The 27,687-nt window shown below is 39.1% G+C and overlaps 2 protein-coding genes across 4 annotated transcripts in view; both read left to right on the top strand.

Moving 5' to 3' along the window:
* The window catches only part of FNBP1L (formin binding protein 1 like), a 124,581-nt gene that overhangs the window by 10,170 nt on the left and 86,724 nt on the right, over positions 1-27,687 (top strand). The window lies entirely within an intron of this gene.
* On the top strand, positions 24,839-25,543 carry LOC112585622 (60S ribosomal protein L9-like). Its single transcript, XM_044944669.2, has one exon. It carries the CDS (start codon positions 24,854-24,856, stop codon positions 25,430-25,432), a length of 579 nt encoding a protein of 192 aa, XP_044800604.1. The 5' UTR covers positions 24,839-24,853; the 3' UTR covers positions 25,433-25,543.

Here is a 27,687-nt window from a genome sequence, read left to right as displayed (position 1 = left end):
CTTTCTGCCATAAGGGTAGTGTCATCTGCATATCTGAGGTTACTGATATTTCTCCCAACATTTCTTGTAATGTTACTAAAACAAAAATCCTGATTTTCAGGATTGGCAAATATCCTTAAGGCAAAATAGGTGGTATGTGCCTTTTTCCCTTTCTGGATTCTAATTTTACTTCACTTGTGACTTTGTAATTCCTTATTATCTTGACTTGTCTTGGTGCTTTAAAATTTTTGAAATACATTTTATCCATATTTTAAAGTTTTTATTCAGTGAAATAGTCATAGATGCTTCAAATAACTAAGCCTGCCACTATTGGAAACTGGAAATTCTTAGGTTGAGTTTTTAATTTTTGCTATTACATTTTTAATTTCCAAGAGCTACTTTTTGTTGTTTTTTTCTTGTTTTCTGAATTTTTTTTTTTTTGCCACACTGTGCAGCTTGTGGTACTTTAGATTCCAAATCAGGGTTAGAACTTAGGCCATGGCAGTGAAAGCACCAAATCCTAACTGCTAGACCACCAGGGGACTCCCCTGAATGTACTTTTAAAATAGCATCTTCTCCTTGCATCCTGGAGCAATATCTTAACTTAGTTATTTGTGAATATTAAAAATAGGTTTTTGTTTTATTGTGTTTAGTTTTATTATTCTTGCATAATATCCAAAGCTTCCGTATTGCTTTTTTCCCCCTTTTTTTGGTTGCTGCCTGCGGGCTTTCTCTAGTTGCAGAGAGCAGAGGCTACTCTCTAGTTGGAGTGTGCGGGCTGGGCTTCTCATTGCGGTGGCTTCTTTTTGCAGAGCATGGGCTCTAGGGCTCATGGCCTTCGGTAGCCGTGGCCTGTGGGCTCGATAGTTGCAGTTGCTGGCTTCAGAGCAGACTCAGTAGTTGTGGCACATGGGCGTAGTTGCCCTGCGGTGTGTGGGATCTTATTGGATCAGAGATCAAACCGGTGTCCCCTGCATTGCAAGGTGGATTCTTAACCAGTGGACCACCATGAAAGCCAGGGTTTCATTAACAGACTTACATATTTTGTGATCTTAGGACCCTGGAAAGATGTCTGTTAAGATTAGGACATACTGAGCTCTGATAATGCCCTAAGTTTAGGGTTTGGGCTGTTAAAAGTCTTTTAAGGGATTTTGTTTGATAGTTTACCTTGGGCTTGTTCAGATACTCTCTCTCTCTTCCAGTCCTGTTGTGACAGTGCAGGAGGTTAACTATAGTCTTTCTTTTGATGTCATATTTATCATTGCTGTTGATGGTGTTGGGAGCCACAGCTTGATTTAATTCCTCTTTTTACTGGTAGGTGCTTAAATAGTTTGTCTTATATGACAAGAAATTTGGAGGTAGGCAGTCACTGGCATGGGTTTATAAACTTAACACTGTCAGTTAGCATCTGTGCAGCTGCTTTGGACTGTTCCTTAGAATTGCAATGAGTACATCGCAATGGTTGTAGCTCCAACCATCATGTCTGCTATTAAGACCAAAAGAAAAAGAAAGGAAAAATAGAAAAAGAAAAGAGGAACATAAGCTATGTCTGCCTCTTTATCAGGAAGGCTTTCAGAAACCCTGCAGCAAACTTCCCCTTAGGTTTCACTGTCCAAAGTTGGGTAAATTGCCCCCTGGATAAAATTAGGATTTTATTAGAAAGAGTATAAGGCAACCCAAAACATAGAATTTATAGTCTCTGTCCCTAAGGAGTTAATGATGGCTTCATAGATACACATCTATATCCAGCTATGTATATATATTTGTAGATACATACATAGTTGAATAATAGCATGGGAGTTAATAAAAGGCAGCTGTGTAAGTGACAGCAGATATTTAGAGGTGAATTCTTAAGGGGTCTAACACAGCCCACCATCATTTTAAGAGACCTGGTGGGTGAAGGACTTAAATGTCTTCATTGCAGTCCAGTGGCTGCTGCTTGATCGGCACACTGTGCCCTGCTGACATCACTTGCTAGAACAGATGAATGTTTTGAGCAAGTATCAACAGTTGATGGGCAGGGCATAGTGAAATGACCTGTCCTCAGACTGAGTAAAGGCACTGCAGGGACTGAGGAAAGGGTGCTGAAGTAGGAGTCTACAAGTTTATTTGTGAGTGAAAAGTTTTCCTGGATCTTGGAAATAGTGAAGATCTCTGGTAATTTCCCACGTCTCTTGGTCACCTGGATACAATGACAAACTGTAAAACTGTTTGCAGAGTAAAAGGCCATCAATCAGTGGGGTTAGTGGCAGTTACTTAAAAAAATTTTTTTTCTTGAAATTCATGTATTAGAATGGTACATTTGTTACAGTTAATGAACCAATATTGATGCATTATTATTAACTAAAGTGCTTAGTTTATTCAAATTTCTTTAGTTTTTACCTAATTTATTTTTCTGCTCCACGTTACATTTAGTTGCCATGTCTCCTTAGGCATTTCTTGTCTGTGACATTTTCTTGGACTTTCCTGTTCTTGGTCCGCTTGAGAGTTTAGAGGAGTACTGAAAGTGAAAGTTGACAGCCGAGTCCGAATCTTTGCGACCCCATGATTTGTAGCCCGACAGGCTCCTCTCTTTGGAGGGAGTTGTCATTCTCTTCTCCAGGGCATCTTCTCCACCCAGGAATCTGGGGGGTCTCCTGCATTTCAGGCAGCTTCTTTACCATCTGAGCTACCATTTTAGTCAGCTAAAATTGTAGGATGCCTTTCTTTGGGAATTTGCTTTTTTAGTCATGGTCAGACTGGGATTACTGGTTTTGGGGAGGATGATCATGTGCCATTTTCATAGGATGAAAGGGTATATATTATCAACAAGATTTATCATTGTTGATATTGATCTCAGTCTCCTGGCTGAAGTAGTGTTTGTCAGGTTTCTCCACTGTAAAGTGATTCCTCCCACCTTCCTTCTTGTACTCTTTGAAAGGAAGTCACTTTGGATCAATTCAGTCGCTCAGTCATGTCCGACTCTTTGCAACCCCATGAATTGCAGCACGCCAGGCTTCCTGTCCATCACCAACTTCCGGAGTTCATTCAAACTCATGTCCATAGAGTTGGTGATGCCATCCAGCCATCTCATCCTCTGTCATCCCCTTCTCCTCCTGCCCCCAGTCCCTCCCAGCATCAGTCTTTTCCAATGAGTCAACTCTTCACATGAAGTGGCCAAAGTATTGGAGTTGCAGCTTCAGCATCAGTCCTTCCAAAGAACACCCAGAACTGATCTCCTTTAGAATGGACTGGTTGGATCTTCTTGCAGTCTGAGGGACTCTCAAGAGTCTTCTCCAGCACCACAGTTCAAAAGCATCAATTCTTCGGCGCTCAGCTTTCTTCACAGGCCAACTCTCACATCCATACATGACCATTGGAAAAACCATAGCCTTGACTAGACGGACCTTTGTTGGCAAAGTAATGTCTCTGCTTTTGAATATGCTATCTAGGTTGGTCATAACTTTCCTTCCAGGGAGTAAGCATCTTTTAATTTCATGGCTGCAGTCACCATCTACAGTGATTTGGGAGCCCCAAAAAATGAAGTCTGACACTGTTTCCACTGTTTCCCCATCTATTTCCCATGAAGTGATGGGACCAGATGCCATGATCTTCGATTTCTGAATGTTGAGCTTTAAGCCAACTTTTTCACTCTCCTCTTTAACTTTCATCAAGAGGCTTTTGAGTTCCTCTTCACTTTCTGCCATAAGGGTAGCCCACCCTTAAAGAGAGAGAAGTTAGGCTCCCCCTTTTTAGGGTGGAGTGTCTACATAATTTATTTGGAATTTTCTGCATGGAAGATTTGCTTCTTATCTCCCATTAATTAATTTATTCAATCATTTATTTATATCAGTATGGACTCAAGGATATTTATGCTTTGAATTATAATCCAGTTCTTCATTTATTCTTTTACTCAGATTGGTCCAATTTTGGTCAATGGGAAATCTTTCAGTTGATTACTGTAACACATCTCCATCAATAAGGATTTTTTTTTAAGAGTACTTCCTTACTTTCTGGGACTACTAAATGATACAGATTCATCTTGCATATTTCTTGCCCCAGTCCTAGAATCAGCCATTTCTGTAAAGAGCCCTTGTTCCTTTTATTGGAGAACGGTATTAGAAAACAATATATGGTGTAAGTGAAGAAAGCAATATCTCTAAAATAATGTTATTGTATATAATATGCAGTTTTAAATATTTGCTTGTAACTACTTTAATAAACTAATGTTGTAAAGAAAAAAAAGAAAACAATTTATGGATGCTAGATGAGCTCATTGTTACTGGGATTTTATTTGTTTTAGTCTCAGCTGATAAAACAGAAATATATGTGTATACTAACCTATGTATATACACATATTTATGAGTGTTTCTTTATGCTAACCATCTCTGTCTGTATATTAAGTTAAATATGAATTCTTCCTGATATCTCCAACTCTAATCCATTACCACATGTATTCTTCTAGCCTGTTCCCTTTGTTTATCTGTAAATTCTTTAACAACTCTTATTTGGCTGCATCCATTTGCTTGTTCCTTTTCACTGTATATGTATAGAAATATTGGAGTTGTTAGCCCATAGCCCTCTGGGAATCAACTTTGTCAGCTAAAGTATAGTACATATGTGCAGTTCTTTTCCCTTTAGTTTTACACATTATTCATTTTCAAAGTTACTTAGTTCAGCACCATTCCCCTCATTCTCAGTGAGATAGTTTCATACATTTGTAATTTATTTAGGTTCTCTTATTACCATCTGCATTCTTTCCTGGGATCCTTTGACTTTCTCAATGATTTTTTAAAAATTGCATATATTAAGGTTCTTTTTTGTTCTGTGAAGTTCTGTAGGTTTTGAGAAATGTATAGTGTCATGTATTCACCATTCCAAGAATCATGCAGAAAAGTTTTATGTCTTACTCCCCTGTGGCCTATCTCATCCCTATGAGTAAGGCTGCTATTAAAACAACAGAAAATAATAAGTGTTGGTGGGGATGTGAAGAAATTAGAACCCTTGTGCACTATTGGTAAGAATGTAAGATGGTGCAGCCACTGTGAAAAACAGTATGGCAGTTCCTCAGAAATTAACCATAGAATTACCATATGATTCAACAATTCCATTTTTGGGTATATATGCAAAAGAATTGAAAGCAGGGTCTTGAAGAGATATACATATATCTATTCACAGTAGCCAGGATGTAGAAGGAACCCATGTATTCATCAGCAGATAAATGTAAAAGCAAAATGGGGTATACATACAATGAAATATTATTAGCCTCAAAAAGGAAGGCAATGCTGACATAGCTACAAAACATTGATGAACCTTGAACATGTTATGCTATCAGTGAAATATTTGTGTGGGCTCAGTTGGAAACCCAAGTGAAATAAACCAGTCATAAAAAGACAAATACTGTATGATTCCATATATTTGAGGTGCCTAGTCAAATTCATAGAGAAAAAGTAGAATGGTGGTTGCTGTTTAATGGGTGTAGAGTTTCAGTTTTGAAGATGAGAATTCTGGTGATGGTTGCACAACAGTATAAATGTACTTAATATCACTGAATTGTATATTTTTAAGATGCTAATTTAAGATGATAAGTTTTGAGTATTTTACTACAGTAAAAAATAATTTCTTCATCCCCTTGCCAATGACAACAACAAACCTTTCCAACTCCGACCCCCTGTGCTGTACCTGTTCATCCTTCCCTATCCCAACCACTGATTTTTTAATAGACTTTTTAAAGAGCAGTTTTAGGTTCACAGCCAAATTGAGAGATCTCCCATATGCTACCTACCCCTACATATGCCTAGCCTCCCCTGTTTTCAACATCTTCCACCAGAGTGGTTCATTTGTTACAATTGATGAACCTACATTGACATATCATTAATATCCAAAGTTCATAGTTTACATTAGGGTTCACATTTGGTGTTGTGCATTCTGTGGGTTTAGGAAAATGTATAATAACATGTAGCCAACATTATTGTATCATACATTGTAATATCACTGCCCTAAAAATAATCTGTGCTGTTCTTCATATCTCCTTCCTCCCTAACTGGTGACCACTGATCTTTTCTTCTGTGACTTTTCAGTTGCCCTAAGAAGAAAGTCAGTACCCATTAGGAATCACTCTCTGTATCTCCCTCTCCCTTACCACCAGCTTTAGGAAACCACTAATGTACTTTCTTTCTCTAAAAATTTGCTTATTCTTGACATTTGATATGTCCATAATATTTATAAATGGAATCATACAATTTATGGTCATTTGTGACAGACATTTTTCAATAAGAATATTTTCAAGGTTCATCAGTGTTTATAACACAAATCAGTAATTCATTATTTTTTTTATTACTAAATATTCCATTTTATGCATATACCACATTTTATTTATCCATTTCTTCGGTTAATGGATATTTGGGGTGTTTCTGTTTTTGGCTGTTGTGAATACTGCTGCTTTGAAATTTGTGGCTAAGTTTTTGTGTGGCTGTATACTTTCTCTTGGGCATATACTTAAGAGGGGAATCCCTGAGTTATATGGTAACTGTGTTTAACTGTTTGAGGCATCTCAGACTGTTTTGTATTTTACATTCCCACAAGCAATATTCTTCATATCCTTATCCTTGCCAAAACTTATCAGCTGACCTTTTGATTTTGGATATGAAGTGGTATCTCATTGTGGTTTTGTTTTTACCTTATGACAAATGGTATTGAGGAACTTTTCATGTGCTTATTGTGCATTTGTATATTTTTAGAGAAATGTCTGTTAAACTCAGTTAAATTTTAAATTTAATGTTCATTTTAATTTGCTATGGTAGTATTAGTAAAAATATAAACAAAAACCAGTATTGATGGCATTAGTACTATATTGAGAAAAGAATTTAGTTGTGATGCTGGGAAGATACTGTTCCCCAGTGGCTCAGATGGTAAAGCGTCTACCTGCAATGTGGGAGACCTGGATTTGATCCCTGGGTTGGGAAGATCCTCTGGAGAAGGAAATGGCAACCCACTCCAGTACTCTGCCTAGAAAATTCCATGGATAGAGGAGCCTGGTGGGCTACAGTCTATGAGGTCAGAAAGAGTCGGACACGACTGAGCGACTTCACTTTCTTTTCTTTCTTTCATATATTTGAGGCAGTGTATCTTTTGGGGACTCAGAGGTTAAGGTGTTCTGTCTAAAACCAGTTTGTAGTAAATGGCAGAACTAGCATATGAATTCTGGTATTTGTATTTAGAATCTTCATTCTTTACCATCAATGTTATACTCACTGTCTTTATCAAATTGCTTTGTTGAGAAGCCAGCCATCAGTGTATATGCAGAGAGGTTATTTTTTGTAGGTCCTAATAATTTGCTTTCAAAAATTTGGGCTTCCCTGATAGCTCAGTTTTTAAAGAATCTGCCTACAATGCAGGAGACCTCAGTTCAATTCCTGGGTTGGAAAGATCTGCTGGAGAAGGGATAGGCCACCCACTCCAGTATTCTTGGGCTTCCCTGGTGGATCAGCTGGTAAAGAATCTGCCTACAATGCGGGAGACCTGGGTTTGATCCCTGGGTTGGGAAGTTCTGCTGAAGAAGGGAAGGGCTACCCACTCCAGTATTCTGGTCTGGAGAATTCCACGGACTGTATAGTCCATGGGGTCACAAAGCATCAGATATGACTGACCGACTTTCACTTTCAGTAATTTGTCAGTTTTCCATAAGGACTTTTAGAATAGTACCCACTGCTTTATAGTGCATCCTCTATGAGGCTCATGGGAGAAGTTTTTCTCAAGCTTTTTATTGTATAGAAACTGTTTCCTATGACGGTTTCACATTTCTCACTTTGAACGTATGGCTAGAAAACTGACTATCACATTTCTGGTTTATTGTTAGCAAATATGTAGGGTTTTTTGTTTGCATTCTGTTTACAAATTCATTCCTGTTATCTTGTGTTCATTTTTTCCATCTCTTAAAATTATTTTATCTTGCTCTATTATTTTCACAAGTCATTTTAAAGGAAAGTGTTAAGTAATAAATTAGTAAGAGATTTTAAGCCATTTTCTGTAATTCTGGCCAAATGACATTTTAAAAGAGTTAAACTTGGGAGAGAGAGGACCTTAAAATTTGGAACATGTCTGTGTGCCAGGCATTCTGATATTCTTTTATTTTCATGCCAGCTCTATGAAGTAAGTGGTAGTATTTTCATTTTATAGAAGTTGAAACTAGTATAAGAAAGGTTAACCTTTGTCATGCAAAGCTAAAGGTTTGTGTGACTCCAAAGCCCCCTCCCCCTTTTTGTAGTGCTTCTCATGGATCTAATTTACCCAATCGTAACTGCATTCTAAAGCTTGGCAGTTGGAGGATAGAGCTGAGGCCATTTTGAGTTTTCTCGAGTGGCAGAATCCGACATGACATCTACCTGTTTTAAACTTTTCTTGATATCTAGAATGATGATACATATTAAAAACCACAAAACTTTAGCATTTGTAAAATAATACCTGCCATCAGGTGAGGCGAAATGAATGGCACAGGTGTCAGTTATTATTCATTTATTTAATTCAACAACTTGATTGGTTGTTGAGCTGAGCCCTAAGGATGTAATGTGAGCAAAAACAGGCATGGTGGAAAGGATAGCTGTTAGTCAAATAGTCACCCAAAGCAGTAAGTACTGTGACTGAGAGAAACAACATTCTTTTAAGGTGATAGTGACATAAAAACCCAACTTAGCACTAGGAAGGGTTTCCCTGTGGAAAAGATGTTGACAGAGATCTGAAAAAGGATGAGGAGCCAATAGGCAACAAGTATGTGGGAGAGAGCAGAAGGGTGACTTCAGATAGGGTGTAGCATGTGCAAAGGCCCTCAAACATAGGGTATGTGGCCCTTTTCTCAAATGGGAAAAACAAAAAGCTTCCAAAATGGCTAGAACAATAAAATAACAGATAAAGGGTTGAGATTGAGGTTGATGAAGTAGACTGCCATTCACAGAGCACTTAACATAGTTCATGTAATCCTTATAATCATTTAAGATACACATGTTGTCCATCTTACGTATCAGGAAACTGAGAAGTTAAGGTGGTTTGTCAGAGGTAACACAGGTAATAAATGGCAGACTCTAGATTTGAATCCAGGTGTTGGGCCCCAGAATCAGTGCTCTTTAACAATTGTAGCCTGACATGATCACTCTTAAATTTGAAAAGATCACTCTAGTTACAACTGAAAAATGAATTCGAGAATGACTAAAAACCTGAAAAGACCAGTTAAGAAACTACTGAAGTATTCCAAGAAATGTTTGGTGTAGAGTGATGATAGGGAAGTTACAGAGAAGTAGGTGCTGTGCTGTTTTACAAAGTGAATGAATGAAAAATTAATGGAAAATGAGTCTGAACCACATGTATAAATATGGCAATATGCTGCCTTACTAAATGTTTTTTGTAAGCAATAATTGCTGAACTATCTGTTGGAATAAAAACTGGGGCAGATATAAATCATTTAGATTTATTTATGCTACTACCAAGCAAGATTTTTATCTTAAATACATGAAAGAAAAAGATGTTAATCTACAAAATAACAGGTTGTATATATCCATATTATAACCTTGGTACACTTGATGCTATAAAGCTCTTCTAGTTCTTATTAGACCTTTAAATGTTCTTAACCAAAAACAAATTACAATACAAAGCTATTATTGCTTCTCAGATATGGGAGTAAAGGAAAAAATGCTGTAAATATAAATATAGGTGAATTGAAAGGAAGAGATCATTCATTGTAAAATTGAGAATCATAGCCTTCCTGAGCAATAAAGGCAGATGGGCAGAAAAGATATACTTTGGTATAGTTTGAAAAATTCATATTTCTGTTTCAGATATCCAGCTGTACTCATAGACTGTGTTAATGCATTTTGTGGTTAAAACATTTTTATCCTAGTAAGCTAGAAGATATAATAAGACATTAACATCTATTTTTAATATCCTACCTTTTATTTCTTTATTCTCATCCTTTCTATAATTCTGAGTACCATATAGACACAGATTACCTAATTATTTAATTGTGAGAAACTTTATTTTTTAAAATATCTGGCTGTAAAACATTCAAATTCACTTTGGTTTTATAATAAGCAAACTAACTGAAGGAAGAATCCTTTATTTAGGAATAAGTAGGGAAGTGATAGATGAAGGATGTAAAATAGAATCTGAGGTGAATGGCAGGATGTTTTCCTTCTACCTTCTGAGCACCTCAGCTGAGGTTGAGCAAGGTTGGTTTCCTCACAGAAAATCAAGGTTGGAAGCTGTGATGATCTGGAGCAGGGTATCAGAACCTTGAGTATCAGAGTCTTAAGGAGGACTTGCGTGCTGGACGGTGACCTATAATGTTAAGTCAGGGCTTAGTGGGGTGAGGATAGCCCCCAAATTAGGGGATGGTGTGCTCAGAGAGTGGTGTGAGAGTATGAGTAAGATGAAGAGTCTGACCATGTGAGACGGTTGCTGCTGCTGCTGCTAAGTCGCTTCAGTTGTGTCCGACTCTGTGTGACCCCATGGCGGCAGCCCATCAGGCTCCCCCGTCCCTGGGATTCTCCTGGCAAGAACACTGGAGTGGGTTGCCATTTCCTTCTCCAATGCATGAAAGTGGAAAGTGAAAGTGAAGTCGCTCTGTCGTGTCTGACTCTTAGCGACCCCATGGACTGCAGCCTACCAGGCTCCTCCGTCCATGGGATTTTCCAGGCAAGAGTACTGAAGGGGGGTGCCATTGCCTCTCTGGTGAGAAGGTTGGGAGAGTGGTATTTACATTGGTGAAAAAGTAATTGCAGTTTCAGACTACGAATTTTAAATCATTATAACTTGGCTCAAACACATTTTTATTAATCAAAATAGGAACCATTACAGTTAACTCAGTTTTGCTGATAAGAAATAAGTTTGTTTATTCCTGTAGCATAAAAATCTGTGCATTAGGATTCAACGAACTCTTTGAAAACATTTTCTGCATCCTGCTGCTTGTGGAAGCATTTTCCTTGCAAAAAGTTGTTGAGATGCTTGAAAGAGTGGTAGTTGGGGGAGAGGTCAGGTGAATGTGGCGGATGAGGCAAAACTTCATAGCCCAGTTTGTTTAACTTTTGAAGCATTGGTTGTATGAAATGCGGGCAGGTACTGTTGTGGAGAAGAATAGGCCCTTTCTATTGATCAGTGCCCAGCTGTAGGTATTGCAGTTTTCAGTGAATCTCATTGATTGACTGAGTATACTTCTGAGATATAATGGTTTTGCTGGGATTCAGAAAGCTGTAGTGGATCAGATGGGCAGCAGACCATGAAACAGTGACCATGACCTCTTTTTGGTTCAAGTTTGGCTTTGGGAAGTGCTTTGGAGCTGCTGCTTGGTCCAGCCATCAAACTAGTTGTCACTGATTGTCATATAAAATCCACAATTCATCACATGTCATGATTTGAGAAATGGTTTGTTGTTGTTGCATAGAATAAGAGAAGATGACACTTCAAAGTGACAGTTTTTCTGATTTTCAGTCAGCTCATGAGACACCCACTTATCAAGCTTTTCCACCTTTTCAGTTTGCTTCAAATGCCAAACGACTGTAGAATGGTCAGCATTGAGTTCTTGGGCAACTTTTCATGTAGTTGTAGGAGGATCAGTTTCAGCTATGCTCTCAGTTGGTTGTTGTCGACTTCTGATGACTGGCCGCCATGCTCCGCATCTTCAAAGCTCTCGGCTCCTTTGTGAAACTTCTTGACCTCCCCCACTGCACTGTACTTTTGTTACCAGTTCCTGGGCCAAATGCTGGTTTCCAGTTGTCTCTGCTGCTTTAAACTCATTTTGAACTCAAATAAGAAAATCACTCGAGTTTTCTTTTTGTCTAACATAATTTCTCTAGTCTAAAATAAATATAAAATAAGCAGCAAGAAAGTGCTACACTCAATATGCCAGCAAATTTGGAAAACTTAGCAGTGGCCGTAGGACTGGAAAAGATCAGTTTTCATTCCAATCCCAAAGAAAGGCAATGCCCAAGAATGCTCAAACTAACCCACAATTGCACTCATTTCACACGCTAGTAAAGTAATGCTCAAAATTCTCCAAGCCAGGCTTCAGCAATACGTGAATCGTGAACTTCCTGATGTTCAAGCTGGTTTTAGAAAAGGCAGAGGAAGCAGAGATGAAATTGGCAACATCCACTGGATCATGGAAAAAGCAAGAGAGTTCCAGAAAAACATCTATTTCTGCTTTATTGACTATGCCAAAGCCTTTGACTGTGTGGATCACAATAAACTGTGGAAAATTCTTCAAGAGATGGGAATAGCAGACCACCTGACCTGCCTCTTGAGAAATCTGTATGCAGGTCAGGAAGCAACAGTTAGAACTGGACATGGAACAACAGACTAGTTCCAAATAGGAAAAGGAGTACGTCAAGGCTATATATTGTCACCCTGCTTATTTAACTTCTATTCAGAGTACATCATGAGAAACGCTGGACTGGAAGAAACACAAGCTGGAACCAAGATTGCCAGGAGAAATCTCAATAACCTCAGATATGCATATGACACCACCTTTATGGCAGAAAGTGAAGAGGAACTCAAAAGCCTCTTGATGAAAGTGAAAGTGGAGAGTGAAAAAGTTGGCTTAAAGCTCAACATTCAGAAAACTAAGATCATGGCATCTGGTCCCATCACTTCATGGGAAATAGATGGGGAAACAGTGGAAACAGTGTCAGACTTTATTTTTGTGGGCTCCAAAATCACTGCAGATGGTGACTGCAGCCATGAAATTAAAAGACGCTTACTCCTTGGAAGGAAAGTTATGACCAACCTAGATAGCGTATTCAAAAGCAGAGACATTACTTTGCCAACAAAGGTCCGTCTAGTCAAGGCTATGGTTTTTCCAGTGGTCATGTATGGATGTGAGAGTTGGACTGTGAAGAAGGCTGAGCACTGAAGAACTGATGCTTTTGAACTTTGGTGTTGGAGAAGACTCCTGAGAGTCCCTTGGACTGCAAGGAGATCCAACCAGTCCATTCTGAAGGAGATCAGCCCTGGGATTTCTTTGGAGGGAATGATGCTGAAGCTGAAACTCCAGTAGTTTGGCCACCTCATGCAAAGAGTTGACTCATTGGAAAAGACTCTGATGCTGGGAGGGATTGGGGGCAGGAGGAGAAGGGGATGACAGAGGATGAGATGGCTGGATGGCATCACTGACTCGATGGACTTGAGTCTGAGTGAACTCCGGGAGTTGGTGATGGAGGGAGGCCTGGCGTGCTGAGATTCATGGGGTCGCAAAGAGTCGGACATGACTGAGCGACTGAACTGAACTGAATGTAATTAATAAAAAAGATGAAGTGACAAATGCACATTAAAATGATGTATAAGATAACCACGTTTATTTAAAAATGTATTCCAGTGTCAAATGGCAAATTTTAGCAGTGTAAAACTGCAATTACTTTTGCACCAACCTAATAGCTATAACCCATTGTAGTGATTGGGTTATACTGAGTGGAAGACGTCTGTGCAGGAGGGCAGTCAGGCTCAGGGTAGTGGAGCCCAGGTGGAGCGAGAAGGGGAATCCAGTGGTGGTTGAGCACCAGTGGCCTCAGCCTAATACAGAGTGTCTGAGAAGAGAACAGTGGCAGCAGTCTAACAATGATGTGAAGACTGAGTTCAGCCAGGAAGATACCTGGGGGAAGTAGTGGCAATGGCAAAGGGAGATTGGTTACATATTCACTTCACTTCAGTCGCTCAGTTGTGTCCGACTCTTTGCGACCCCATGAATCGCAGCACGCCAGGCCTCCCTGTCCATCACCATCTCCCGGAGTTCACTCAGACTCAAGTCCATCGAGTCGGTGATGCCATCCAGCCATCTCATCCTCTGTCATCCCCTTCTCCTCCTGCCCCCAATCCCTCCCAGCATCAGAGTCTTTTCCAACATATTAGGGATCATTTAAATGTGAGTCAACGAATATATTAAGGATAAAAGGAGTCAGGTTTTTCAGTTTGGAGAAGGGAATTACAAATATTGAAAGGGTGTTTGTGGTGTTATATTGGAATTGGAAATATTGATGTGAAGTCAAGGTTTTCAGTATATTAGGTAAATAAAGAGGTGAATGTGTGTCTGTCTATGTCTACCTGTGTGTGTGTACATGCACTCAAGGTCTGTTCATTGAGAGGGACTTGGAGTAGTGATACACCTATAGCAGTCAATGAGAGTATCTGTTATCCAACTCCTGACTTGTGAATATCTTTCTCCACTAAAAGGAACAGAGTTCCTTGGGGGAAATAGCCGATTCCAGGGCTGGGGCTGGGAAAATAAAAGATGAGCTGAAGTATTTTGTGTTAGGAAGTGAGGAAGTGTTCAAAGAATGTTGAGAATATGTGAAAAACAGGTGTCAGCCTAAAGGGGCTCCCACCGGCCAAATGTGGGACAATTTGAGCATCAAAATAAATAATGATGTTTATGAACCATAGTACATGGAATACAGTAGGAGCACATGACTTCATGCTGATGTAAATAGACTAAGTTGAAAGTCTGAGGGAAAAAAAGTATTTCATAGTTTTAAACTTAATTGGAAAGGAAAAAAGCAACTTTATACTGGAAAGCTCTGGCAGTTATTCCCTTAATCAGGTGATCAGTTAGCGTCACCAGTAGTGGGACTTATTGAGGTCGTTTGTCACCTGATTGGATGCAGTGAGAAGGATGCTCCATTTCCTGCCAAAGACGCATAATCTGAATGGTGGGGACAGATTAGACAAACTGAAATCAATGGTCATTTGACAAAATAACTGGCTTTAAACCTTCAAAAATGTCACAGTCGTGATAGATAAGGAAAGATTGAAGAACTATTGCAGATAGAAAGAGACTAAAGAAAAGTGACAATAATTGTAACATTGTTCTAGACCTGGTCCTATTGTTGTAAAGGACATAGTTGGACCAGTTTAGAAAACCTGAATGGGGTCTGAGGGTTAGGTGATAGTATTGTATCAGTGTTAATTTCCTGATTTTGATGGTGACATTTTTGTTACGTTGGAGAATGTTCTTGTTTGTAGAAAATACACATTAAAGCATTTGGAGGTGAGAAAAAGTAAGTGGAAAGTGTGAGAAGTAGAAACAGCAAGTACACAAAACAACTATTTGGAAGAATTTTCTAAGAAAGGAAGCAGAGTAGGAGAGCTATATGAGGGCATGGTCTTAGTTTTTGTCTCTCTCTCTCTCTTTTTTTTTTTAACACATGAATGATGTTGCAGGATGTATGTTTGTGAATGAGAAAGATGTAGAGGAAAGAGAAAATGATAATGCAGGAGAGGATATAATTTCAGAAGCAATGTACTTAACTAAGAAATGGCATGAGATCAATGCACAAATGAAGAACCTTATCTCAGGAGCAAGGACCAGTGGAACAGAGAAGGCAAAGTACAGGCTGATAGTTTAATGATGCAAAGATGAGATAATTACAGCTAATTATCAATTTTCCCAGTGAAATTATGGAATTTCCTAGCTGAGAATGTGGAAAGGAAAGATGGTACTGGAGGTTTCATGAGAAAGAGGAAGTGAGAAATAGTCATTGTGAAGAGTAGGGAAATGAATAGACCAGGGAAATGTAATGGGATCAAAGGTAACCTGAAGGCCCTCATGAGGTTTGTGATCAAACCTGCTTTTCCTACCTTCTCTTCCCACACAGGTCAGGTCTTCAAAGCATTTCTGTTCTTTTTTTTTTTTTTTTCCATTTCTGTTCTTTTAAGTAGTTTTGCAGTAATGTCTGGGCTTCTAGTCTCTTGGCTACTTCTTTGTTGAGGTAGAGTGGGAGCTCTGTATTATAAGAGGATTAGCAGCATATTTGGCCTCTGTCCACTAGGTACTAGTAGCAGTTCCCCCATTCCCCCCAACAGTTGTGACATCCAAAAATGTGTCCAAACATTGTCAAATGTCCACTGGGTGAGGATGGGTCAAAATTGACATCGGTTGAGAATCATGTTGTAGAGTAATTGTTTTTTAATTAGTAAAAGTTGTGTATCTTTAAGTTTTGGCATATGTCTACTTGTATATAAACAAACTTATCTTTAAATCTTAGTGCAAATTTGGCTATAAGCTTAATTGATATTCATAAATTTAAATCATTTTAAGTAAGCTGTCATACTCTAATATGATAACAGCCCCTAGAAAGATTTTTACTGACTTGAAATGAGTGTGTGAGTGCTTAGTCTCTTCAGTCGTGACTCTTTGTGACCTCATGGACTGTAGCCCTTCAGGCTTCTCTGTCCATGGGATTCTCCAGGTAAGAATACTGGAGTGGGTCTCCATGCCTTCTTCCAGGGATCCTCCGAACTAGGGATCTAACCCAGGTCTCCTGGGTTGCATATGTGATATGTTTTATGAGAATGAAAAAAATTCTTAAATTCAGTTAAAAAAGTCTAAAGGTTCTGTAAAACTATAGTCAGTATTGATCATTCCAAATTAGTAAAAGTAACTAATTGAACACATATATATAGTGACACATGTTCATTTATTGTTGTTGTTTAGCTGCTAAGTCATGTCCAACTGTTTTGTGACCTCCATGGGCTATAGCCGCCAGGCTTCTCTGTCCATGGGATTTCCCAGGCAAGAATACTGGAGTGGGGTGCCATTTTCTTCTCCAGAGTATCTTCCCAACCCTGGGATTGAACCTGTGTCTCCTGCATTGGCAGGCAGATTCTTTACCACTGAGTCACCAGGGAAGCCCTATGTTCTATTACTTTCCATAAAAACTCCTATCAGGTAGGTGGTATTTTCCCTTATTTTACAGATGAGTTAAGTACAGTTCAGTTGCTCAATTGTGTCTGACTCTGGGACCCAATGGACTGTAGCACACCAGGCTTCCCTGTCCATCACCAACTCCCAGAGTTTCTTCAAACTCATGTCCATTGAGTCAGTGATGCCATCCAACCATCTCATCCTCTGTTGTTCCCTTCTCCTCCTGCCTTCAATCTTTCCCAGCGTCAGGGCCTTTTCAGATGAGTCAGTTCTTCGCATCAGGTGGCCAAAGTATTGGAGTTTCAGCTTCAGCATCAGGCCTTCCAATGAATATTCAGGACTGATCTCCTTTAGGATGAACTGGTTGGATCTCCTTGCAGTTCAAGGGACTCTCAAGAGTCTTCTCCAACAACACAGTTCAAAAGCATCAGTTCTTCAGTGCTCAGCTTTCTTTATAGTCCAACTGTCACACCCGTTCATGACTACTGGAAAAACCATAGCCCTGACTAGACAGACCTTTGTTGAACACAGAGATTAAGTAGTTTAGGCAAGATGCAAGAGTCAGTAAGAGGTGGGATTGAGATTCAAACCCAGATGTTCTGTCTTCAGGATCTGAACTCTAGACTAGTCTGTTATTCTGTCTCCAAACACTGCTTGTGGCAAATGTTCAATCCTGGATTAACCTCCATCTGCCAGCCAGGTCTAAAATAAACAGGTATATATAACTAGAAAAAATATACACTATGATATATCAGCTGAACAAAGTATTTGGAAAGTAAATCTACCATAAAAACTTAATGTTAACTGTGTTCCAGAGTCAGATATTAGGGAGTTAAAAAAATCATAAACAATACTGTTCTCTTGTACAACTCTTAATAACTGAGAAAGAGCTGTGCGTTACTTGCTTTTGTTCTGAATGTTTGTTTCAACAAGGAAAATGTTACAGTGCTGAAATCATGTGTGCTCTATTAAACCTATTACCCTATCCTAGTTTTCATTGTGTACATTTCCCAGAACCTCAAAATCTTTTCTAGGCATGGAGAAAGAATAGTTTTTAAAAAAAAGTTTAAAAATTAAAAACTTACTTTATTCAACACATTTATTGAGCATTTACTATGCACAAACACTGTGAGCTTTAAAATTACAGGGCTTAGAATAAATCACATTCTTCAAACCTAGGACTTACTATGATAGTAACTCTTAAGTAACAGCACTCTATGTATCACAGTGGTTCCAGTTAAGAACCTAGATTTTTGCCTTAGTTTCTTGCCAGTATCTTGCTTGTATTTAATATCTTAATCTCTCTGAAGAACTGTGGGCTTATTACCCTTTCCAAGTTCCTGCCAACATTCCACTCCTGGCATCCTGCTATTCTTAAAATACCTCGCTCCTTGAAGTGAGATGTACTGTTCTTAGTAAATCTGCCAAATAAACAGGTTCCTGAGCCCCATGGACCCCTCTGCTTGATTTCTCAAGAAGATTTCTATCTGGAACTTTTATGTCCAGATTGACTAGATTGGACATTCCTGTTACCAACAATTCCTAAGTCATACTTAAGTTTATATGTACTGTGGACCATTGTTACCAAACACAATTGTACATCAAAATTCCTGGACACCTTACCCCGTAGATTGATTCAGTAGGTCTTGGGTGAGACCTAGAATTCATTACCTTTAAAGCCCCACAGGTATTTCTTGTCTGAGGACCAGTATTTGGGAATCTTCACTTTGAACTGTTGATTCTCAAATGCTGGTCGCATAACAAATTTTTCACTAATATTGCAAAAAATAAGAGAAATAAATACTACTTGGTGATTAAAAAAATAAGCTATTAATTATCCTAATTTAAAGGACTGTCTTATTCTGAGATTATGTCTTTTCTTGTTTAGTCGCTCAGTCATGTCCCACTCTTTTGTGACCCCATGGACTGTAGCCTCAGACTCCTGTGTCCTTGGGGTTTCCCAGACTAGAATGTCTTCTCTTGAAAGTGAAAGTGTTAATCGCTCAATTGTGTCCAACTTTGCAACCCCATGAACTGTAGCCTACCAGGCTTCTCTGTCCATGGAATTCTCCAGGCAAGAATATTGGAGTGGGTAGCCATTTCCTTCTCCAGGGAATCTTCCTAACCCAGGGATTGAGTCTGGGTCTCCTGCATTGCAGGCAGATTCTTGACACTCTGAGCCATCAGGGAAGCCCATATCTTCTCTTGGAGGTGGAGAGGGGGGGGTGTATTGACAGTTTCTTTGATAAAATGATGGTGAGTAGAGGCAGTAATTTATATATTTTATTTGTTAAACGTGTTGAAACAAACACAAGGTTGATAATTGTTTGTTATCCCCAATATCTAATTTGAAATTACACTGGGCATGAAACTCAAAAGTTCAGGAGACCATTGTCTTCAAGTGACACACCGATGAAGTTTCTCCTTTCTCCGGTTTCACTTGGCTGTTCACTCTTCCTGCTTTCTACCCCAGATATCCTCAGAATTATGCCCCGTACTTTGTAACCTGGATACTTGGTAAGTGCCTCTACTTTGGGGCATTCATGGTCTTCTACCTGTGAGAACATCATGTTAAAAAATTGTATACAGGTCATTAATTTTTTATTGATAATAATAAACATTAGACTGTTAAGTCAAATGAGTTTTTAGTAATTTGAAAATGCAGTAATAAATAACCAACGAGGATTTACTGGGTAAAAAACAAAAACAACACCGCCCCCCCGACCAAAAACATGGAGAAGGAAATGGCAACCCACTCCAGTGTTCTTGCCTGGAGAATCCCAAGGGACGGGGGAGCCTGGTGGGCTGCCGTCTATGGGGTCGCACAGAGTCGGACATGACTGAAGTGACTTAGTAGCAGCACCAAAAACAATAGTAACAAAAAAAAAAGGCAGAAAGAATGCTATCAACTAGATTCATAGAAAAATGAGAGACTCAATACTGTTCAACGCTGTTTCAAGAATTAGTGTTATGTTTAAGGCCCAAATCCATGCTAAGATTTAGATATTGCATCTTTCAGCTTTTATTTTAGCAATTTTATGAAACAGTCTGCCTTTTCCAAGCCAGGTGGACACAAATATTACATTCAGAATTTTCTTAGAATGCTTAGATTTATGTAGCCATTTCCAAAAATTTCAAAAGTAATACTTCTTCCAAGGGGAAGTTTAATTTTGACTCAGGTTTTCTTAATTCATGCAGTCACAATGACAGGAAAGATGCTTAGTGGTGATTCAAACAGTCCTGAGGTTTGCTTTCCAAAAGTCAGCTGTTGATTCATACATCAAAATTTGTAACTTTGCAAAATCTATTTTTCCTCCAGAGCACTGCAGTTCTTCACAGTTCGATTTTTACTGAACTCAGAACAGTTTAGCAAGGAGAAATGAGTAAACCTCTAGTAGCCACTTGCTCCATGCACATACCAACCTGAGTTTAGATACTTTGGACACATCAGTAATGCCTTTGTCTTTTTCCTGCAGTGTCAAATGGAAAGACTCCCAACTCTGTACCCCTCATAAATCACTTAACCCTCTGAGAACTCATTTTCCTCTATATAAAATAAGGATAATACCACCAGTTTCATAGAGTTGTGGATGAGATAATGCATATAAAGTTCCTTCACACTTTGGACACTGGAGTGTACTCCTTTCAGATGTCTTTATACTTTTTTAGATGACCCTAGGGACACTTTATAGTTTGGGTCTCCAGGATCTTTTAATTCTAAAACCTGCTAATTGAAAGAAACAGCTTATTAAATGTCTTCAACAGGTTTATGCATAATTAAGTTTCCAGACTGTATTTCAGATCTTCCAAATAGCACAAGAGCAAATAATGCCTGTGGTAGAATTGGGGGGTGGGGAAACCCCCATAATCTTTATCACTTCTTCCAATGCATGATATTATTAATCCTGTGTTACCATGGAAGCCCTTCAGAGAAACGCCACAGTGGAAGAAGTGCATAACTAACAAACAGCTGAAACTTCCCTCCTTCTGTTGTAGGTATCCCTCCATATTGTGAAACAAATGTCTTAATTTCTTTATAAGCACTTAGGTCTCAGAGGTCAGTGTTGCTGTTTTTTATTCTTTTGGCTAAAAAATCTCAGGGAACTATTTGTTGGGTTCTATTTCAGAATATTTTTACCAAAAAAACACTTCAAACCCATCTTTATTACCACAACCAGCCAATCAATAGTCTTTTGGTATTAACAGCATTGAAAAAGCAAGAGAGTTCCAGAAAAACATGTATTTCTTCTTTATTGACTATGCCAAAGCCTTTTAAAGCAGAAGTAGATGTTTTTCTGGAACTCGCTTGCTTTTTCCATGATCCAGTGGATGTTGGCAATTTGATCTCTGGTTCCTCTGCCTTTTTTAAATCCAGCTTGAACATCTGGAAGTTCATGGTTCACGTGAACTATTGTTGAAGCCTGGCTTGGAGAATTTTGAGCATTATTTTGCTAGCGTGTGAGATGAGTGCAATTGTGCAGTAGTTTGAGCATTCTTTGGCATTGCCTTTCTTTGGGATTGAAATGAAAACTGGCCTTTTCCAGTCCTGTGGCCACTGCTGAGTTTTCCAAATGTGCTGGCATATTGAGTGCAGCACTTTCACAGCATCATCTTTTAGGATTTGAAATAGCTCAACTGAAATTCCATCACCTCTACTAACTTTGTTCATAGTGATGCTTCCTAAAATTATGTATTTATGCAAAGTACTATGCACAGTATTGGAAATGAAAGCTAGCAGGTAGTAACCCTACCTGCTCACAAGCTAGTTTTTGAGGGTGAAATAAGAATCACATAGAATTGATATGAAAAGGACAAAGTTAGCCATGTAAAATTAAAATAGTGTTGTTAACAGGGCTTCTCTGGTGGCTCAGATGGTAAAGTGTCTGCTTGCAATGCTAAAGACCTGGGTTCAATCCCTGAATTGGGAAGATCCCCCAGTAAAGGAAATGGCAACCCACTCCAGTACTGTTGCCTGGAAAATCCTATGGACAGAGGAGCCTGGTAGGCTACAGCCCCTGGGGTCGCAAACAGTTGAACACGGCTGAGCGACTTCACTTTACTTTTACTTTATTAATAGTGCCTGGTTTATGTTAATGTGCGAGAGAATTCACTTACTTGACCATTTCCCCTTTACTCAGTGCCTCTCATCAACTTTATAATTACATTACATAGAAGAAAGAATGAAGAACAGCTAAGTTATGTACATATTTTCTGAATATTCTTTTTTTGCATCTTAGAGACTCTTCTGATTAGATTAATGTGGAGTATTTTCCTATCTCATATATAAAAGTCTATTTTGATCCTCACATTAGTTTTAATTTCTTAATTCTAAATATTAAGATTTTTCAACACTTATTATGAAAATAAACTCAGGAAATTTCTTTCTGGGCCAGCTCAGCTTCTTCCAAAATATATTAGAGCATATAAAGATATAACTACATTAAATCAATATTTTGACCATAGTAATACTAGGAGTGGGTTTCCTTGGTGGCTCAAATGGTAAAGAATCTGCCTTCAGTGCGAGAGACCCAGATTTGATCCCTGGGTCAGGAAGATCTCCTGGAGATAGTAAGAGTAGTGTGAGGTCACTCTTTGCAGTTATTCCTATAAATACGCCAACAAATAATTATCTCTTCAGAGAGATTTGGGCTTCCCTTGTGGCTCAGCTGGTAAAGAATCCGCCTGCAATGCGGGAGACCTGGGTTCAGTCCCTGGGTTGGGAAGATCCCTTGGAAAAGGGAAAGGCTATCCACTCCAATATTCTGGCCTGGAGAATTCCATGGACTGTATAGTCCATGGGGTCGCAAAGAGTCGGATACGACTGAGGGACTTTCACTTCACTTTAGATAGATTAAAGCCAAGAAGTCCATTTGCTCTCTAGATAATAAATAAATATAGTCTTAAGAGCATTTATTTAACTGTACTGATCTGAAGGAGCATAACAGGAAAAAGTAATTAAGACATTTGGATCCTTTATTCAGCTCTGCTACTCAGCTCTGTTACGTTGGGCAAATAGTTTAATCTCTGGGATATAGTTTCCTCATATGTAAATAAAGAGGTTGATTTTTGAAGTCCCTGCTAGCCAGGACAGCCTATGATTAGATTTCAATTTACATTGCATTCATGGGGTAGATTAAGAGGAATAGGAAAGAGATTAGAGTGAACAGGAAAATGAGCCTGAGGGGAAGAAAGCCAAGAAGTCAAAGAGAGAAAGTATAAATGGATACTTAGCACTGTTCTAGCGAATTTTCATGTTAAGAATTATGAATTTGTTGTTATTCAGTTGCCTAGTCATGTCCTACTTTTTGCAACACCATGGATTGCAGCCCACCAGGCTGCCCTGCCTTCACTATCTCCCAGACTTTGCTCAAACTCACATCCATGCTAGCTAACCATCTCATCCTTTGTTGCCCTCTTCTCCTTTTGCTTTCAGTCTTTCCCAGCATCAGGCTCTTTTCCAGTGAGTCACATCTTCGCATCAAGTGGCCAAAATATTGCAGCTTCATCGTCAGTCCTTCCTATGAATATTCAGAGTTGATTTCCTTTAGGATTAACTAGTTTGATTTCCTTGCTATCCAGGGGACACTCAAGAGTCATCTCCACCACCACAGTTCCAAAGTGTCAGTTCTTTGCTCTCAGTCTTCCTTTTGGTCCAACTCTCAGATCTGTACATCAGTCAGTCAGTTCAGTTGCTCAGTTGTGTTTGACTCTTTGCGACCCCATGGACTGCAGCACGCCAGGCCTCCCTGTCCATCATCAACTCCCGGAGTTTACCCAAATTCCTGTCCATTGAGTCGGTGATGCCTCTACATGACCACTGGAAAAACCATAACTTTGACTATATGGACCTTTGTTGGCAAAGTGATGTCTCTGCTTTTTAATACGCTGTCTAGGCTTATCATAGCTTTTCTTCCAAGGAGCATCTTTTTAATTTCATGGCTGCAATCACTGTCCACAGTAATTTTGGAGCCCGAGAAAATAAAATCTGTCATCCTTCTACTTTTTCCCCATCTATTTGCCATGAAGTGATGGGAGCAGATGCCATGATCTTCGTTCTTTGAATGTTGAGTTTTATGCCAGCTCTTTCACCGTAATCAACATATTCTTTTTTTACTTTCTGCCATTAGAGAGCTATCATCTGCATATCTGAGGTTGTTGATATTTGTCCTGGCAATTTTGATTCCAGCTTGTGATTCATCCAGCCCAGTGTTTCACATGATGTACTCTGCGTATAAGTTAAATAAGAAGGTTGACAATATACAGCCTTGATGCACTCTTCACCCAGTTTTGAACCAGTCAGTTTTTCCATGTCCGGTTCTAACTGTTGCTTCTTGCCCTGCATACAGGTTTCTCAGGAAATAGGTAAGGTGGTCTGCTATTCCCATCTCTTTAAGAATTTTCCACAGTTTGTTGTGATCCACACAGTCAGAGGCTTTAGTGTGGTCAGTGAAACAGAAGTAGGTGTTTTTCTGGAATTCCCTCACTTTCTTCGTGATCCAGTGAATGTTGACAATTTGATCTCTGTCTACTCTGCCTTTTCTAACTCCAACTTGTACATCTAGAAGTTCTTGGTTTATGTACTGATGAAGCCTACCTTGAAGGATTTTGAACATTACCCTTTTGAGCATGTGAAATGAGTGCAATTGTATGATTGTGTGAACATTCTTTGGCATTGCCTTTCTTTGGTTTGGAATGAAAACTGACCTTTTTCAGTCCTGAAGTTACTGCTGAGTTTTCCAAATTTGCTGACATATTGAGTGCAGAATTTTAATAGCATCATCTTGTAGGATTTGAAATAGCTCAGCTGGACTTCCGTCACCTCCACTAGCTTTGTTCCTAGTTCAGTTCAGTTCAGTCGCTCAGTCATGTCTGACTCTTTGCGACCCCATGAATCACAGCACGCCAGGCCTCCCTGTGCATCACCAGCTCCCGGAGTTCACTCAAACTCACGTCCATCGAGTCGTGATGCCATCCAGCCATCTCATCCTCTGTCGTCCCCTTCTCCTCCTGCCCTCAATCTTTCCCAGCATCAGGGTCTTTTCCAGTGAGTCAACTCTTCACATGAGGTGGCCAAAGTATTGGAGTTTCAGCTTCAGCATCAGTCCTTCCAATGAACACCCAGGACTGATCTCCTTTAGGATGGACTGGTTGGATCTCCTTGCAGTCCAAGGGACTCTCAAGAGTCTTCTCCAGCTCTTTGCCGCATCTACTGCGAGAATGAAGACCATTCTCAGCAACCAGACTGTCGACATCCCAGAAAATGTCGACATTAACTTGAAGGGATGGACAGTTATTGTGAAGGGCCCCAGAGGCACCCTGCGGAGGGACTTCAATCACATCAATGTAGAACTCAGTCTCCTTGGAAAGAAAAAGAAGAGGCTCCGTGTTGACAAATGGTGGGGAAACAGAAAGGAACTGGCCACTGTTCGCACAATCCGTAGTCACGTACAGAACATGATCAAGGGTGTTACACTGGGTTTCCGTTACAAGATGAGGTCGGTGTATGCCCACTTCCCCATCAACATTGTTATTCAGGAGAATGGTTCTCTTGTGGAAATCCGAAATTTTTTGGGTGAAAAATATATACGCAGGGTTCGAATGAGGCCAGGGGTTGCCTGTTCAGTATCTCAAGCCCAGAAAGATGAGTTGATTCTTGAAGGAAATGACATTGAACTTGTGTCAAATTCAGCTGCTTTGATTCAGCAAGCCACCACAGTTAAAAACAAGGATATCAGAAAATTTTTGGATGGTATCTATGTTTCTGAAAAAGGAACAGTTCAGCAGGCTGATGAATAAGATCTCAGTGATCCTGCTGCAGAAACAACAAGATAGCAGATGGTTCTATGGACTCAGTTGTGATGTTTTAAAGAGACAATAAAAACTTGATTTGAAAAAAAAAAAAAAAAAGAGTCTTCTCCAACACCACAGTTCAAAAGCATCAATTCTTTGGTGCTCAGCTTTCTTTATAGTCCAACTCTCACATCCATACATGACCACTGTTAAAACCATAGCCTTGACTAGATGGACCTTTGTTGGCAAAGTAATATCTCTGCTTTTCAATATACCATCTAGGTTGTTCGTAGTAATGCTTCCTAAGGCTCACTTGACTTCACACTCTGGGAAAAGTATGAATATATGTACATAAACACTGTCTCTATTTTTTTATTTTCAAATTGAATTCTGCCTTTTTTTAGTTTTTTTAACATTTGAATCTTCCCAACCCAGGGATCAAACCCAGGTCTCCTGAATTGCAGGTGGATTCTTTTCCAGCTGAGCCACAAGGGAAGCCCAAGGATACTGGAGTAGATAGCTTGTCCTTTCTCCAGCCGATTTTCCCAACCCAGAAATTGAATCAGGGTCTCCTGCACTGCAGGCACATTCCTTACCAACTGAGCTATCAGGAAAGTCCCTTAATTTTTATTTTTAACACTTTATTGAAGTATAACCAAATTACAGTGTTGTGTTAATTTCTGCTGTATGGAACAGTGGTTTATATATATGTGTATTTATGACTGAAAGATCCCAGGAAAGTGAAAGTGTTAGTTGCTTAGTTGTATCCAACTCTTTGGGACCCCTGGACCATAGCCCACCAGGCTCCTCTGTCCGTGGGGATTCTCTGGGCAAGAATACTGGAGTAGGTTGTCGTTCTCTTCTCCAGGGATCTTCCTGACCCAGGGATTAAATGTGGGTCTCCTGCATTGCAGGTGGGTTCTTTACCGTCTGAACCACCAGGGAAGCCCTTGTGGATTATATGTAAATATATATATACACACACACATACATACATATGTGTGTATGTATATTTTTTACCATTAGAGTTTATCACAGGATATTGAATATAGTTCCATGTGCTATATGCAGTAGGTCCTTATTGTTTATTTATCCTATTATATATATTTGCAAGACTATTTCTGCTCTTGATTCTCTGTTTTGCTAATCATAGCCACTGGTCTCAGTACAGCTTCAGGGATATGATACTGCATTATTGGTGTGAGGGCAGAGGGAAAGTGGCAGGAAGTGGTCCAGGATAGTAGGTAGCAAGGACGACAATGAAAGTAGATCACCAGAGAATCTGAACCAGGGCAAAAGAGTATGACTAAATAAAACTAGATTTAAAGTTGTTTATCCTAAACTGTAGTCCGTGCTTTACCGTTAAGTAGCCACTGAATTACCCTGGGCTCAAGTTTGAGATTTAGAAAGCAGTACTGAACATATAGAGGCTAATGTGATACAGAAATGAAAATCTGTAGGATCCCCAAAGTACAAATGAAATGGACAGGAATGTGGAATGAAGGGACGGGTAGAAAATTGTCTCATCAATATGGATGGTATTGTAATATCAGAAATTATATAATTAAACAGGGAAGATGTTAGATAATATACTGGTATAAAGTTTGTGTCAGACCTTGCGTCACACAACAGATGCGTTCTAATAGTATGTAAGTTTATTTTGGATATGTGAAATCGGTTTAATTGTGCTAAGAATGCATACTGTTTTAAAGGACTCCTTACAGAGAGCAATTATACTGTAATTAATTTTTAAACAAATACAATATTCTTCATTGAGTTTACTTGAAGACATAAAGTTCAGATACATGAATATGACCGTTGTTAACATCATTGCTGTATTTAATATTATTGTGGGAACACTAGCCAATGAAATCAAAGACAAATTGGGATTACTTGAGTAATAACTCTTCTTCCCACTAAGTATATTTTTACTCATGTTGTACCCCTAGTTCCAAGTTCAACATTGCTCAGTTAGTGAGTTAAATGAATGAATAATGATAGCCACCAGTTCTGAGCACTGTGTTGAATGTTTTATTTACATTTTGTTTCATGTTCTCAGTTCAGAGTCGTGTAATTACTTCAGAGTCATGTAATTACTCAGAGATCAAGAGCTAGTCAATGATACTGGGCTAGGTGGGAGATGCAGAGATTTATAAAAAGATCCTGTGCTTAGAGTTTATAGTCTTCTAAAAGCTGAATAAATGCTTTAACCAAACATAGAAAACATTGACATACTATTTGTGCATAGTTGATAGCAGTAG

The sequence above is a fragment of the Bubalus bubalis genome, chromosome 6 (genome assembly GCF_019923935.1).
Source record: "Bubalus bubalis isolate 160015118507 breed Murrah chromosome 6, NDDB_SH_1, whole genome shotgun sequence".
NCBI lineage: Eukaryota > Metazoa > Chordata > Mammalia > Artiodactyla > Bovidae > Bubalus > Bubalus bubalis.
The sequence above is the reverse complement of the archived record's forward strand: the minus strand, read 5'-3'. Positions and strand labels throughout refer to the sequence as shown.